Source organism: Ursus arctos, unplaced genomic scaffold (genome assembly GCF_023065955.2).
Source record: "Ursus arctos isolate Adak ecotype North America unplaced genomic scaffold, UrsArc2.0 scaffold_12, whole genome shotgun sequence".
Classification (NCBI taxonomy): domain Eukaryota; kingdom Metazoa; phylum Chordata; class Mammalia; order Carnivora; family Ursidae; genus Ursus; species Ursus arctos.
The window spans coordinates 64,384,043-64,398,837 of record NW_026622786.1 but is presented as its reverse complement, the minus strand read 5'-3'; the positions used below and the strand labels follow the sequence as shown (position 1 = coordinate 64,398,837).

At 38.3% G+C, this 14,795-nt stretch overlaps 1 protein-coding gene across 15 annotated transcripts in view; it reads left to right on the top strand.

The window, feature by feature from the left end:
* Positions 1-14,795, top strand: part of OSBPL9 (oxysterol binding protein like 9) — a 182,361-nt gene that overhangs the window by 108,742 nt on the left and 58,824 nt on the right. Inside the window, exon 1 of one of the 15 annotated variants that reach the window (XM_057310806.1) lies at positions 11,026-11,075. The exons of 8 other annotated variants lie outside the window; for them this stretch is intronic. Coding sequence is in view for 4 of the 7 variants with exons in the window: in XM_026498120.4 (XP_026353905.1) it covers positions 11,521-11,547 (27 nt within the window). In the remaining 3 variants the exon portion in view is untranslated. 6 more of the 15 variants (XM_048220637.2, XM_026498120.4, XM_048220636.2 and 3 more) reach the window with 6 other exon arrangements.

The window sequence follows — 14,795 nt, the reverse complement described above, 5'->3', positions numbered from 1 at the left end:
AGAAATTAATATGGAGTGAAACTGGGAGATCTGTTAGTCAATTTAATAAATGAATGTGGCATCATTTCAGCAAATTTGTGATTCAGTATGATGATAAATGTTTTAAGAATCACATTAGCCTGGGGGCATCTGGTTGGCTCAGTCAGTTAAGTGTCTGCCTTCAGCTCAGGTCATGATCCGAGGGTCCTGGGATTAGCCTGCTTCTCCCTCTGCCTGCTGCTCCCCTTGCTTATGTGCGTGCGTGCTTTTTCTCTGTGTCAAATAAATAAATAGAATCTTATTAGCCTGGAAGAAAAAAAAAAAAAAGAATTAGCCTGAATGTGGCAGTTAGATTTCCTCCATGGTTGGTGAGACTGACATTCAACTCTCTCTATGATCTGTTCTCAACTTGCCTTTCTAGTCATTTCTACCATTATATTTCTCCGTCAACTTTTTACTAGAGTGCTGCTGTTACTTACTTTTCTCTGAACACATCTTTTCTGGTTTCCACATTCTTGCACATGATGTTCTCCCTTTCTCTCTGAAATGCCATCTGCTTCCATTCTCCCCTTGTATACCACCCCTTTTCTTCAAAGCCCAGTTCAGAACTGACCTCTTCTGTGGAGCTTCCCCTGACTGACCCCTCCCTCCCCATACCCCAAACTCAAAGTGATCTCTTTCTTTGGATGCCATACTTCTTGTACAATTCACTGAGTCCTTATCATAATTGTTTTTGTTTTTTAAAGTATGTGTAACTCCAACCTCCCCAGTTAGGATTCAGACTTCTTAAGGTTGGGTACCTAATTTGATCCAATTTTGGAATTTCTAAGCTTTTGCTCAGAAGAAAAGAAAAGACAAGAAAAATTTATAAGTCTTGGACTCTGATAGCTTTTATATTTAAAATATATAAAATATATATTTTTATATTTATATTTTATATATATTTTTTATATTTATATATAAATAAATAAATATATATAAAATATATAAAATATCTTTATATGTATTTTTCCTAAAAAGATAATATATACAGAAGATAGGACATTTAGAAATATGTAATTGAATGTTAATTTGACTGGCAAAAAAGTAAAGATTCTCCTCCCAGAGATAGTCAAGTGTGATGAAGAACTTGACTCTGGAGCCCAAATGTCTTGGTCTATATCCCAGTGCCACCACTTACATTTAACTGTTTACTTGAACTTAGTCTCTCTGAGTTTCTGTATCCTCGTCTATAAAATGAAGATAATAAAAGTACCTACCTTTATAGAGTTGTTTTAATGATTAAATGAGTTAAATGCAAATTTGTTGAAATCATGCCTAGCTATAGTGAGAACTCGACAAAATGTTAGCTGTTGTTACTAATGAAACTACTCTCACTATTACCACTCTCAGTACTTGACATTCTAAAGTGCTCAGTAACTGGTAGTTAAATGAAGAAATTCAAATTGAATGAATGAACAAAGAAACAGATGATATATAGGTTGCTTTTCCATTGCTGTTTATCAAGTACTTTGAGATGTATAGTGTTCCATTCAGTCACTGGAAAGTAGGTGCTCATGGAGCTCTCTTCCAAATGGGCATGAAGGGCATTTACATGTCTTCCTTTTCCATTGAATTTCATCTCTACTTCAGCCATTAAACTACACTGCTTTGGCCTTGTTGTTACAGAGGGCTGCACTACCTCTAAAATACTGAATTTAAAAGTATTTTCTCTTTGACCACAGTTTTCTTACCTTCACCATCTATCACTTACTTTTGAACTTCTCTCATTTTGGTCTGAGCTCTACTTCTCCATTTTTCCCGGCCATTTAATATCTTTCTAGTTGACCTGTGTCATCTTCCAGTGTAGATCTTATAACTCTTTCTTCAACACTGATTTTGCTATCACCTTTAGAATTTTTTGTCACTGGATGTTTTGTACTGTGTCCCATTCTGGTTTCCATTCCCCAGGGGCTCCCATTGTCTGGTTTCTGTGCTTCTAGTACTGTTAGAGGTCATAATATTGAGATGGCTGTATATATCACAATTTAAATTTTGTCTAACTTTAATTGAATTTCTAGAACTCTGTTGAACAGTCTTCTTATTGACTCCTTGATTTTCAGTTAAATTACCACAGTGGAATATTTTTCATTAGTTTTCAGTATCTAATACAGCCTGCTCCCTTCTTTATAGAAAAAGGTCTCACTTCAGTAGTTCTTAGTGATTTCACCTATACTTACTTTTTCTCTTTTGCATATTTCAAAGAAAAATTCTTACTCTTTCCCAGAGTTAGTACAACACCCATGCTGTGATTGCGTGATGTTTCCTTTGAGACTATGACCTTACTCCCTCTCCCTCCAGTAGCCCTCACCATTTTCATGGATTCCGCTAAAACTTCTGTGTAGGTGACTCTTCCTTCCCTCCACACCACTCCCCCTCTTTATATATAAATCTTTTCATATGTAGCTTCAGTCTCCCACTCTTTCCTTTTGGATTTTGCCAATTAGATGGCTCCCTGGAACTCAACCTCAGCATGGCTAAAACTGAACCTATCATTTCTTTCCTCCTCAAACCCATCTCTATCTCATTTTTTTGTTTCTGTTAATGACAGTGTTATTCTCTGAACCACTGAAGTTTGAAAGTTGAGAGTCCTTTTGGGTGATAACTTCTAAACTGCCAAACCTGGGTGTGTGTGTGTGTGTGTGTGTGTGTGTGTGCGCGCGCGCGTGCGTGTGTGTTGTGTCTTTTTTTTTTTTTTTTAATAGTATCACTCACACTCCTCTGATGTTCACTTTGACTATCATATAAGTTGCATCTTGCTGACTGTCTCTGGTACCCTCATGATATTTCCTGAATTTATTCTCTCCATCTTATTACCTTTAATAAATGACCTTGAGGCATCTGTAACAGTGAAAAACCTTTAATGATTTACATTTGCCTGTAGGATGAAATAAAACTTTTTATTAGGGGATTTCAGGCTCTCTTTGATTTGATGCCGACCTACCTTTTCTGCCTCCTGTTTCTACGTGTTTCTGGTTCCATGCTTCTACTCATGCTACTCTCTCTCAAGTCCTCACCATCCCCAGTCCTCAAATTTGCCTCTGTAAGATTAATTCCCGTCATTCAAGACCCAGAGCACATATCACCTCTTCATTTCATCTCTTTCTTATCACTATAATAAAAAGTAGTCTCTTACCTCTTTAACCTCTATTGTAATTTCCCCTTTTGTGTAGCCCATATAGCATTCTGGTATGTAATAATAACAGTAGCAACTAATATTTGAGCACTTCTTATATGCCAGGAACTGCATGGACTTTACACACATTATCTCTTACAATAATACATTATTATATAACTCATTGCCCACTTGCGATTATAAGTTTCACCAGCCAAGAGAGAACCTATCTTTTTGATAGTATTTTTCCCATTGCATGTGTGCCAAGCTCAACACGCCCTGTCTAACCTTCTGAATATGGTTTAAGAAGCAGTATATTATAGTAGAAAATCTTTAGAGCCAGGCGGACCAGGACTTGGGTCCTTGCTCTGCCATCTTATTAGGTATATGATGTGGAATACATACTTAATTTCTTTTAAACTTCTTTTATACCTTAGCTGATCTTTAAAGGTAGGTATAAAGCCTCAGTCAAGTAGTTGTGTTAAGATGTTATAATATCTCTAGCACATTACACCTTGTATGGTGCAGGTACTCATAAATATTAGTTCCATTCTTCCTTCCATTCTGATGGAACAGTAAATTCATCTAGAACGGTAAATTCATCCAGAGCACGTCTTGTACCTTTTCCCTTTCCTTCCATCTTTCCTCTTTTCCTGTTGTTCTTGCTCTTCTGTGGGTATGTTAAGATTTAGGTTTTTTTTTTGAGAGAGAGCATGCACACACATGTTGGGGGAGGGGCAGAGGGAGAGACTCTTTCAAGCAGACTCCATGCTGAGAGTGGAACCCAGTGTAGGGCTCGATCACAGGACCTGTGAGATCATGACCTGAGCTGAAACCAAGAGTCAGATGCTTAATCGACTGAGCCACCCAGCCGTCCCCATTTGTGGGTATCTTAAAATTGCAATTAGGACAGCCTGAGAATGGGAGAAGACAACTAAAATCTTCTCTCCTTTCAACTCCTATGGAAGTTGAGTTTCTAGTAGTCATTCTAAACTTGTATGTTAGCTTGTGTTATCTTTCCATGTATTTACACCCAACTTAATTAGGACACTCCTTGAAGAGGAGGCAGAGGTGCTTTTGAGCTTCTTAATCCCTTCTTCTTAGCCTGTAAGAAGTCTTCAGTGAATATTTGATGATACTGATTAATGGAGGGAAACCTTTCAGATTCTTTATTTGCCCTCATAAGCTTTAGTATGAACTAAATGCTGAGAGATTGCCAAGCAGAGGGATTTATCACTGGAAGAAGATAGGATGCTACATCGTGTAGGTTTTGCAATATCATTCTATATTATACAAAGTATAGTGAATCATAGCAGCTTGCCTGGATATCATACAGATGTAAAAAGAGTTGTATAAAGTTAAGTAAACTTGGGCCTATTTAAAAAAAACCTCTTTTAAGCCCAGAATTCCAGTGTTTAAAGTATTAAGTATATATCTTGTTATTTAATGTGGGCAAACAAAGCTAGGTATAAACTTCGTAGATTTAAAATCATATAGAACTAAATTTACATCCAAAAGAAAATTGCATGTGAAATACAAACCAAGCACAAAGCAGTAAAATCTAAATTAACATTTATTTAATGTGATAAATGATATTGCCTTGTAAAAATGGGTCACCACTTACAATGTGAAAATGGTACTGACTGTTAAGGTATACATTCTTTATAAGTTTGACATGAGTACACTACTGTGGTTTATTACTGTCATCTTGCTGCTTTTCTCTGTTCTGACTACTGGGAAACCTTCTTTTGTACATCACATCTTATGAGCTTATTTGGCCTTCAGTTCACACCTATGTCATTTTCATGGTCAAGGCTCTTCTGTGACAAGTAGTAGTACTTTGTGCCAACTTGATCATAAACAAAAATGGACAATGAAATAACTTGGTACCACTTGGATTAAGGTTGTTAAGATGATTCAGTGTGTGGTTATACAGATTTCTCTAGGTTATCAAAATGAAAACATAAAAGATTATGGTAGATACTTTTTTAGATCCCAATTTAAAAACCTCCATGTGGATGTATACTAATTGAGTAGTATAGACCTTTATGTTTTTTTTGGTTTTATGCTACAACTTAGTTGATATTCAAAAGAATTTTATACCAAATGGCTTCTGTGGTTGTTGTTTGGGCCAAGAAATTGGGCTATAATTGTCCTTGTCTATATAAGTTTATGTAGGCCACTGTAGACTGCATCTTAGGTGGTTATCAAATTGGAATTTCATTGCTGCTGTCTTGAAATTTTATAATTTTTGCCCTTTACTATCCATTCACTTTCCATTGGCTTTGATCTCAAGCCCGATCTCAAGCCCCTAGAGAGAAAGGACATGATACCTTCTGTAAGACTATGGCTGAGGGGAATAGAGAGGGCTGGTAGAAACCTCACCAGAAATGCCCCTGAATCTGAGTAAAACATCATTATTCATAAAGGAAATATGGCAGAATTCAGATTGCAAATCATTATTGAAGCTGAAAAAATAATGGAGCCATTTTGAAGCCTTCCTTTTCAAAATTAGATACTTCAAAATTAATTACGTATCTGCCAAACTTTTGTTATAGACAAACACAAATTGAGTATTTAAGGTATAATTTGGGATAGTAGCTGAGAAATTAATCTTTAGTATTAGGATACCTTGATTCCACCCTCTTTTCTATAATGGCTCATGTGTCTAACTGGGTAACTAAAATTAATTGAAAGCTTTTGAGTACTATTCTTGAGTGTTAGGCTACTTCACTGAAGATTAGTGTTTTGAACATACATTTCAATTTTTCATTATATAAAGATCTGTTTCATACCATTGTATTGTTTCTCCTCCCACCTTAAGATTTCATTTTTGTGTCATGTAGAAAAATAGGTGTTTTGTTTTTCTCCTTTGAAATGCTTTGTTACCTCAAGAAAATGATTGCAATATAGATGTGTCACCTTTTCCACAGGTAAAATGGTATGGAGAAGTAGCCAGTTACTTGGGTTTCCTATAACAAAGGCAAATTCCCCCTAAGGGTTGTTACCAGTGTCATTGTTATTACTGAGGGCAGATGAATTTCTGGCTCCTAAATTGGAACTTAGGATTTTAGGATACACTTTTTATTCAGTTCTGTTGTCCTAGTGGTGGCCCATCTATCTTGAGCTCTGGGGAAACAAATAAGAACAAATGGTTGAGTTTTATAGCTGCTAAAGGTTATTCCTTTAACTGCCAGAAATTTAACTGTGTTTTTTATGGACATTTCCTGCCTTCTCTGTATAAAAATAAAGTTTAAAATTAAAAAAAATAGTGCATGTTCAATTCAGAACATATGGAGAATACAAAAAATTTACGCATTTGGTAAATACTTATATGTATTTAATGTGTTCCATGCACTATACTAGTTGTAGAGGATATTATTGTGAATAAATGACGTGTTGTTCTTGTCTTTACAGAGCTCAGTCTAGTATAAAGTAGAAAACAATCATCAGGATTGAAGTTTTAAACTATGATAAAGTAATGACAAGTCATGCTTCTAAAAAATTTTAAACTATGTAGAAGTATAAAAAATAAAAGCAGTAGTGTTTCCCATACCCTTTCTTTAGAGATAAACACATAGTTCTCATTGAGGGCATAAAAGTGGGAGCATTTAAAATGAGTAATTATGTAAACAAAGCCATCTCACCCATTGTGGCAAGGATCTATGTACTTCCAACCAAATTTGGCAACTGTATTGTTTTTGTTTTTAACTCATGTGTTTTTAATGAAATCTACAAGTTGTTTCAGAAGAAAGTTAAGTGACCGATGCAGGATTTTATGTGTAAAAGTCGGGGCAATAGTACCTAATATAAGTTTTAAAATTAAATAGTACTAAAAGGCTCATACAGAAAAACAACAGCCTTCTGTCTCTCTGCTTTCTCTGTTCTGCTTGCTAGACTAGCTATTTTCAGCCTTTTTATACTGAAAAAGCCTGTTTATACTGCTGATTTCATACTGTAGTACCTGGCATTTCATTCTTTAAGAGACCTAATGAAGCACCTAATACATGTCAGTCCCTATGTGGAGGAGATACTGCAAATCTATTGGTGAACGAGGCACTGCAGTATGATAGCCATTATGAGGTTTATAGAGGGTGTTTGTTCCTAACCTTGAATAAAATAATTCTTAATAATTCTTAAATGCTAGTTTGATAATGCATTGAGAATTGCAAATCAAACTTTTGGAACATGGTCACCTTGATCGTGAGATGGTAAGGCCTGCTCTACCATATGGCAAGTGGTGTTTTTATTCCATATGGCCAAAGTTTCTATGCGGACATTTATTGGCTGACTTTAGTTTTGAGACTTTCAGGTACTGCTCAGACAAAATAGTGGAGCTACATATCCTCCTTCCAAGAGTTGTCTCTTAATGTTATCCGTTCCAGTCATTTGGCCTGAGTTACAAAGCAAATTCATAGGGAAACTATGAATTTTTCCTCCTATTTTGCTTGTTTTGCTTCTGTTGCTACCAGAAGTATTTGTCGTCTATGTCTGAGGTGACACCAGAGCAAAATGTGATTTATAGGTAAACATCATTGGGCTCTCTAGCAGAAATAATATTTTTGAAAGTAGTGCATGAATTCCATTTGGTTAAAATTTTCTTTTCATCTTAATGGCTGTAGGTAAAGTTGGCCTGTTTTTTGCTTGGCTTCTTGCCATTTGAAAGACCCTCTTACCCTGAATCTTAGTATTTTTATTTTTCTCAGGTTGTTCTTTGTACTTCTTAATCATCCTATTGTAGTCTTCTTTATCTTTTTTTTTTTAAAGATTTTTTTTTTTTTTATTCGACAGAGATAGAGACAGCCAGCGAGAGAGGGAACACATGCAGGGGGAGTGGGAGAGGAAGAAGCAGGCTCATAGCGGAGGAGCCTGATGTGGGGCTTGATCCCATAACGCCGGGATCACGCCCTGAGCCGAAGGCAGACGCTTAACCACTGTGCCACCCAGGCGCCCCAGTCTTCTTTATCTTGAACAAAAACAGGAAAAGTACTAATTTAATTTAATCATGTAGTAGCCTTAGTTATGTAGTTCAAAGATAAGTAGTGAAGATTTTTTTTTTGATACATACGGAAATCAGTTGTTATAGATGGGTTTAAGGCATTGGTCCCTTAACTTTCTTCTGAAGTAACTTGTAGATGTTAAAAAAAAAAATGCTCAAGTTGCCAAATTTGCTTAGAAGTCCTATAATTTCTTGGGATAAATTGGGTAAAGTTGCCATGTATCATGTAGTTACTTTTCGTTTTAAATGCTATGTCTTTTGTGCACACTAACTTTATACAAGGATTAGGAAAATGAGAACTACATGTCTGTAACAAATAGTTATCTCTAGCATGAAACTGAAAAGGTAGACTTTGGACTGTAGCTGTGACCTCTTTAAATGGGTAACTAGACCCTAGAGTTCTATATATGCAGTTGAGGAAGACTCAATTGTATTAATAGACCATCATAAATCATGTACTCTATTGCCATTCCCTGTAATCTTAACACTTACGCCTATTAATAAAAAAAAACTAATGATAATTAGGTCTGCTAAAATTTTACTAGAACTTTACTATTTACACTAGTCTATCAAAAATGACAGTGCATTAGAGTTTGAAACTACTAACCCATGATGATGAGGAGGAGGAGGAGAAGGAGCAGAAGAAGAAGAAGGAGAAGGAGTGATTTGGAGAACACTTTAAAAAAAATATCTGATACTTTGGTAGGCACTGTTAAATATGAAGTCACTGATGTCCCCTCATGGGTCTCTGTGTCTAGCTGGGGAGATAAACACATGAAGGACCTGGTAAGCAAGAATGATAAAATAAGTATTATGTCTCTTATGGACTCCAACAGTACAGTACATGGACAGAATTAGAGATGTAGGCCTTTTTCCCCTGGCCTAGAGGACTGTTGGATCAGCCAATATTGAATTACATCCTTTGGGCTGCTCAGGCACAAAATTAACTGCTGGAAAAGCAGATATTAAAGGAAGACTTTAAAGGGTATTAGTGGAAGTTGTTAGACATTGACCTTGTCCATTTGGCAAAATTAATGTTTTTTCTACATCAGTGTTTATAGTTTGATATTTATCATACAGTTGATGTTAATTTTTAGAACCTATTACTATAGGAAATTCATTATTGAGCACTAATATGTGCCAGGCATGTGGCTAAATACTGAGGATATAATGTTGAACAAAATCAGATAGACCCTTGCCTCATTAAGCTTACAGTCTAGTGATGAACATAAACATTAATGAAAGAATAATGCAATTAGATAGGAAGCAGAGAAGTGGTTGGTGGAATTGACTGCTTCAGGGCCATTAGGGAAATTTGGGGATGATAGAAATGTTCTATGTCTTAATTGTGGTAGTGATTACATGTGTGCATACATTTAGCAAAATAAATTGAACTGTACATCTGAAATAGATGTTTTATTATATGTAAATTATAACTCAATAAGCTTAATTAAAACCTCAAGTACACATAAAATTATAGCTGTGATAAGGAGGAGAGTTGCAGGGAACATGAGAACATATGATAGGAAGAATTCACATAGGTGGGGAGGACAAGATGATGAATAGCCATAAACTGAAGGGGATTGGTGTCAAGGGGATAGTGTAAAAGATGGAAATAACAGCCTGTGCCAAGGCCCTGAGGTTGGAAAGTCCATGGCAAATTGAAGAAACTAGAAAAAGGTCATTGTGTGTAATGAAAATGAGGGAGTGGAAGGTGTAAAATGGAGCTAGAGAAGAAGTAGGGCTAAATTTTGTAAGCCAGTGTTAAAAACTGAATTGTATCCTAAGCACAGTGGAAAGCAGTTGAAGTTCTTAATTGGTTGTAGTAGGGGATGATGAGGGAGTAATAAAATTGGTTTTGGAAACCAGCTACTGTAGCTCTAGTGTTAAGAATGAATTGGAGGAACTAGGGTGGATTCTGGAAGTTTATTGCAAGACCTATGACTGTGTGGAGAGTAATGGAGAGAAGTGGACAGAATGGATAACGTATTGAGGAGGTAAAAATGATGGAATTTGATGGACTGAATGTGGAATGAGGGAGGCATCATGGACTGCTAGGTTTATGGTTTGCATAGTAGAGTGGACGGTAGTGGTTTTCATTTACTGATATAGAGGCAGTACTGGAAGACCAGGATTTTGATGAGTAGATGTGGCAAGACGAGTGCATTTGGTATTGAGCATTTTGAAAAAATTTGCATAAAACTGTAGGTATCTTTAACAGTGCAGCAAGCATTTACTGAGCCTTTGGCAGTGCACACACATTGTGCTAGTAGTAGGTGCTAGCAATAGGGCTACAAAAATTAGATGCTTACGAATTTAGTAGAATTGCAGAGGTATAAATAACCAGAAGGAAAAGTAGTAAGAGAAAGAAAAGGATTGTCCTCCAGAACAGTAAGTTAATTATTTATGTCTCTAATTCCCTGCATTGTGGATGTCTCTGTTAAGGTCAAGTCCGAACTTTTTATGTAATTTGAAGTTAATGCCATTTGGTTGTGAAGCATCTTCACAAGCCACCTACATTCCTTATGGAGCTGTGGCATAACAGCAGTTCCGCGAAGTTTCCCGGATTAATAAAACAAGGCACCCATGCTTTTGTTTACTGAGCAAGTATCCTCCTCCCTTCCACTCCCCCCCCCCGCCCCCACGCGACACAAACAACTTTCCGGAAGTAAGCAAAAGCAGTTATCGAGATGAAACTTGGTTCCACAGCTGCCAAAATTTTATGCACTAGAAGTTGGGTGTAGGTGAAGCAGTTTTTCGTCTGTGAGGAGTCCTTCCCCAGTCGCCACGTTATGGGAATTCCCGGGGCTGAAGTTCTGAAGCCAAGCAGAGCTCCCTTGAGCTAGGACCTCCCTTTCCTGGGGAGGGCGTGAGCTCAGCAGCTGCTTGTCCCGAAGCATAAGTCCTGGAGCGGGCTTGGGTCCCCAACCCACAGCCCCCAGGGTGAGCCCCGAGCTCCGCGAGGAGGCAGCCAGGGTTGGGTCTGGACACGGAGGCGGGGAGCTGAGCTCTCCCGGGACCAGACGCTGCTGCCGGCCCCTCCCGCTCCCTCCCGCCGGTGGCCCACTCCCTCCCTCCTCTCCACCCAAAATTGGCCTAACGGCCAATCGTCAGTCGCTCACCTCCTTTACGGCAGGTGACCTATGGCCAATCGCCAGGGGTTTCTTTGCCAGGAGCCGCCAGGGCCAGCCAATCGGTGCGGCCCCTAGGCCCGGACGGGGGGCGGGGGGGGGCAAGGGTGGGTGCGGGGTGTCCCGGGGGACCGTCTGAACCCGAGTGGATCGACTTCACTGCAGTGTGGGGGGATACGGCCTGAGGGAGAAAAAAAGGGGTGCTTGGAAGCGGCCCCCGATTCCCCTGGAGGCACAGAGGGCGGGGGCCCTGGCGAATGGCTTTCTTGCTGGCCACTGGCGGAGTGAGTAGACCCTGAGGGTCTGGGAAAGGGGCCGGCCCCCACCCCTGAGTCCCCGGGGTCCCTGCTGCCTGGCCCTGCCGGGCTGTGGGCGCGAATGTCGCTCTCTCCCTGCCTCCTTTCCGCTGCCCTCTTGGGTGAGTAGGACGACGTGGCCGCTCAGGCCGTCTCTTCCCAGGGAGCTCTCCACACTTCTTCCGCCGAGATGGGTTGGAGGGTGAGGCTAGGGGCCTCCTGTTTCACCGAGAGGTCATTCGCCACCAAACCAGACTGGAAGAGGGCATCTCTTCCCCTTTTTTCATTTTTGTGGAACTCGCTTTCCTTTTCGAAAGGTGTCTCAAGCTGTAAACACAAAAGTTAAGCTTTCCCGTAATGTGAAAACTTAATTTTGACCAGTTGCCCATTAATAGAGTCTCCAGTTGCAGGCCAAACATTTTCTGTTTTATTTTTGGCACTGTGTTCTTCCAGCCTGGCCTAGTATCTTTGTATGTAGTAATTATAGGTGCTATTATTTGTGAGTATTTGTGTGGGGGAGGGGAGTGGTTTTACAAGCTTCTTGAGTAGCTTGTGCAAAAAAATATTGGAAGCTTTGGAATAGTGTGAGGTTTTCATAAAAACTGGAGGGAAAGGCTTAGGTTCTCAGCACAGCTCAGTTATGGGAAGTTGAGTATAATGGATAGTCTAGGAAGCATATTTGAATCATGCATTTTTTTTTCAGCGTTCATACTGTACTTCACAAGTATTTTTGTTATGAGTGAGAAATGTATTGAAGCAGAAAACTTTTTGCTCATTTGAAGTAACATTTGGTTTTGCTTGTCAATTGTTTACGTTTAGCTGTGTTCAGGAAATTAAAAACAAATCAAGTAATTATTTCTCCCAGTTTTTAGCAGAGATGTTTAGGGATGTAATTACAGTTTAAGAGCTTTTGTAATGAAATTTAAATTGGAAATTCTCGTCCACTGTTCTTGAGTCATCTTTCAGAACATTGCCTGTATTGAACTAAGTGATAAAGCCCTTTAATGAATGGTATCGACGTCTCTCATTTTCTTAAAGAAATTTTTTAACTTTGATTTTTTGTGCAGCCCAGCCAGAAGCAACTTAAGTAAAAATACTATATTACCTTTCCTAGCTCAGGGAAGATATAAACCACCAAAAATCAGACTTTTAGTCTGAGAGCTTAAATGAAAAATAAATATCACAGAAAAGCCAGATCGGTTTCCAAAGTGTCCTGAGTTTGTTTCTGACACAGGTGGCATTATGCTTAAAGTTCCCCTCAATAAGTACTAGGCTACAAAGGCTATTGGTCACATCCATTTTGATATTTCTGAAGTTCTAGGTGCGTTTTTTTTTAATGCAAAAAGATTATATTCAGTATTAATTTACTCACCCATCCCCAGATGATAAGAAGACAAGCAGGGAATTTAAGTTTGGTTCAGACAGGAAAAAGGATTGCGATCCAGCCGTATTCTGTTGTTTGGAAAATCAGGCAGTTACATGGTTTGCGGTCTATTGCTTGAGAAAGATAATATCAGGCTTTTATTTTGAAAAGCAAAAACTAGGGTATCCCCTGGGATATGTCAAGTTTTATCAGTATCTAGACTTTGTAGTATGGAGTGATAACTGATGTTTATGAGGATTCTATAGAAAAAGACAGTTTTAATGACTACTATTATGTGGTTAGCCTACAAATTATATTTAGGAAGATTTTTCAATAAAGATTTAAACAAAGATTATGTTTGAAAAAATAGTTCTTAGCCTGAAAATATAATTAAGCCACATATCTCTCTCTAAATATTTTAATTAATTGAAGTTCCACCATATGTAGGTAGTCATTTAAAGCTATTTTCCAGCTCCCTTATTTTCCATGTCCAGTCAGCAGATCCTGTTAAATTTGCCTTAGTAATATCTGTTCGATTTATCCTTTTTCCACGTGATGATAGTTAATTCCTGTGCTTAAAAATCTGTTTTGAATCCATTTGCCAAAGTCAGCTGCCTATCAAGTCCTTCAAGGCCCTTCACAACCTGGTCCTAATTTATCTGTCTTTAGTCTGAACTCAGCTACAGGTGCTCTACCCAAGCTATCCACTCTAGCACTGTGAACTGTTAATCATTTGGAACATGACTTAGCCTCTCAGCTCTTTGTCCTTTCACAGCCTTTCCCCTCTTTCTTAGGATTATAATTGCACAGAATTCTAGCAAGTGATAAACCTCCAGTTCTTCCTTTAACATACAGTTCATAATGTTACTTTTTTTTTAATGTTCTCCTTCAGGCACAGCCAGTTAGAGTAGCACACTTTGTTCATATCTCTATATATGGCGTTTCACTAGGTTGTATTGTAGATTTCTTGTTCACATGTCTGATTCTTGCATTACACCCTAACCTCTAGAGGTCAGAGGTCCTTACTCATCTTTGTATCTCCAGGGCCTTTGTCCATAGTCCAGTGCTTGGCACATAGTAGGTATTCACTGAAAGCTTGTTAAATGATTAAAATATGTGACTTAATGATATTCTAAGTATGTAAACCTTTGTCTTACTTGTACTGAAGTTGGGTTTATCCCTGTAAGGTAGAAATATTTCCTGAGTCCCCAGGCTCCCTGGTTGCTGCCACACCTGAGAGATAGGATTGGAGAAAATGTTTAGAAACAATGTTATAAAGGGTGAGCAGATTCTCAAGCAAACACCCCCTACCCCCCAATCTATATGATCTCTAATACGGTTTAAAGAATATTAATAGCAGTACCAACACTAATTAGTTTTACTGTAGTTAGTATCGTAGGAAGTCAGAGCACGTTGCTTGGAAGGGGTGAAATTTGAGCTCATTCCAGAAGATTAGGTAATGAAATTATATTTGCTGTTTTCTGTATTGCCGTTAAAGATGTCCTTTGAAGACCGTGACAGTACCTGGCATATAACAGATATTCAGTGAATATTTGTGTCGTGAAGGAATGGTTGGGTGTGTGTGGGAGAGAGAGACGGACTTGTAGTCCTTTTACATTGGAGTTCATTTATTTCTGGAGACACCTTTAAGAACTTTGCTTCTTTGTTGTATTGACCAGGCACCTCATTTTGTTTTTTCCAAAATGTGCCACTTCAGTCAAGTTACTCTGCTTACTTGGTTGTTTCTTTGCATTCTCTGCATTCCAAAACATGTTTTAAAATCTGGTTATATTGGTCTTTCTCAGTTTCAAGGTTACAGTAAATGAGTTTGCTTGTGTTTTAACATTCTTTGTCATACTGTGCAGGACTTGGC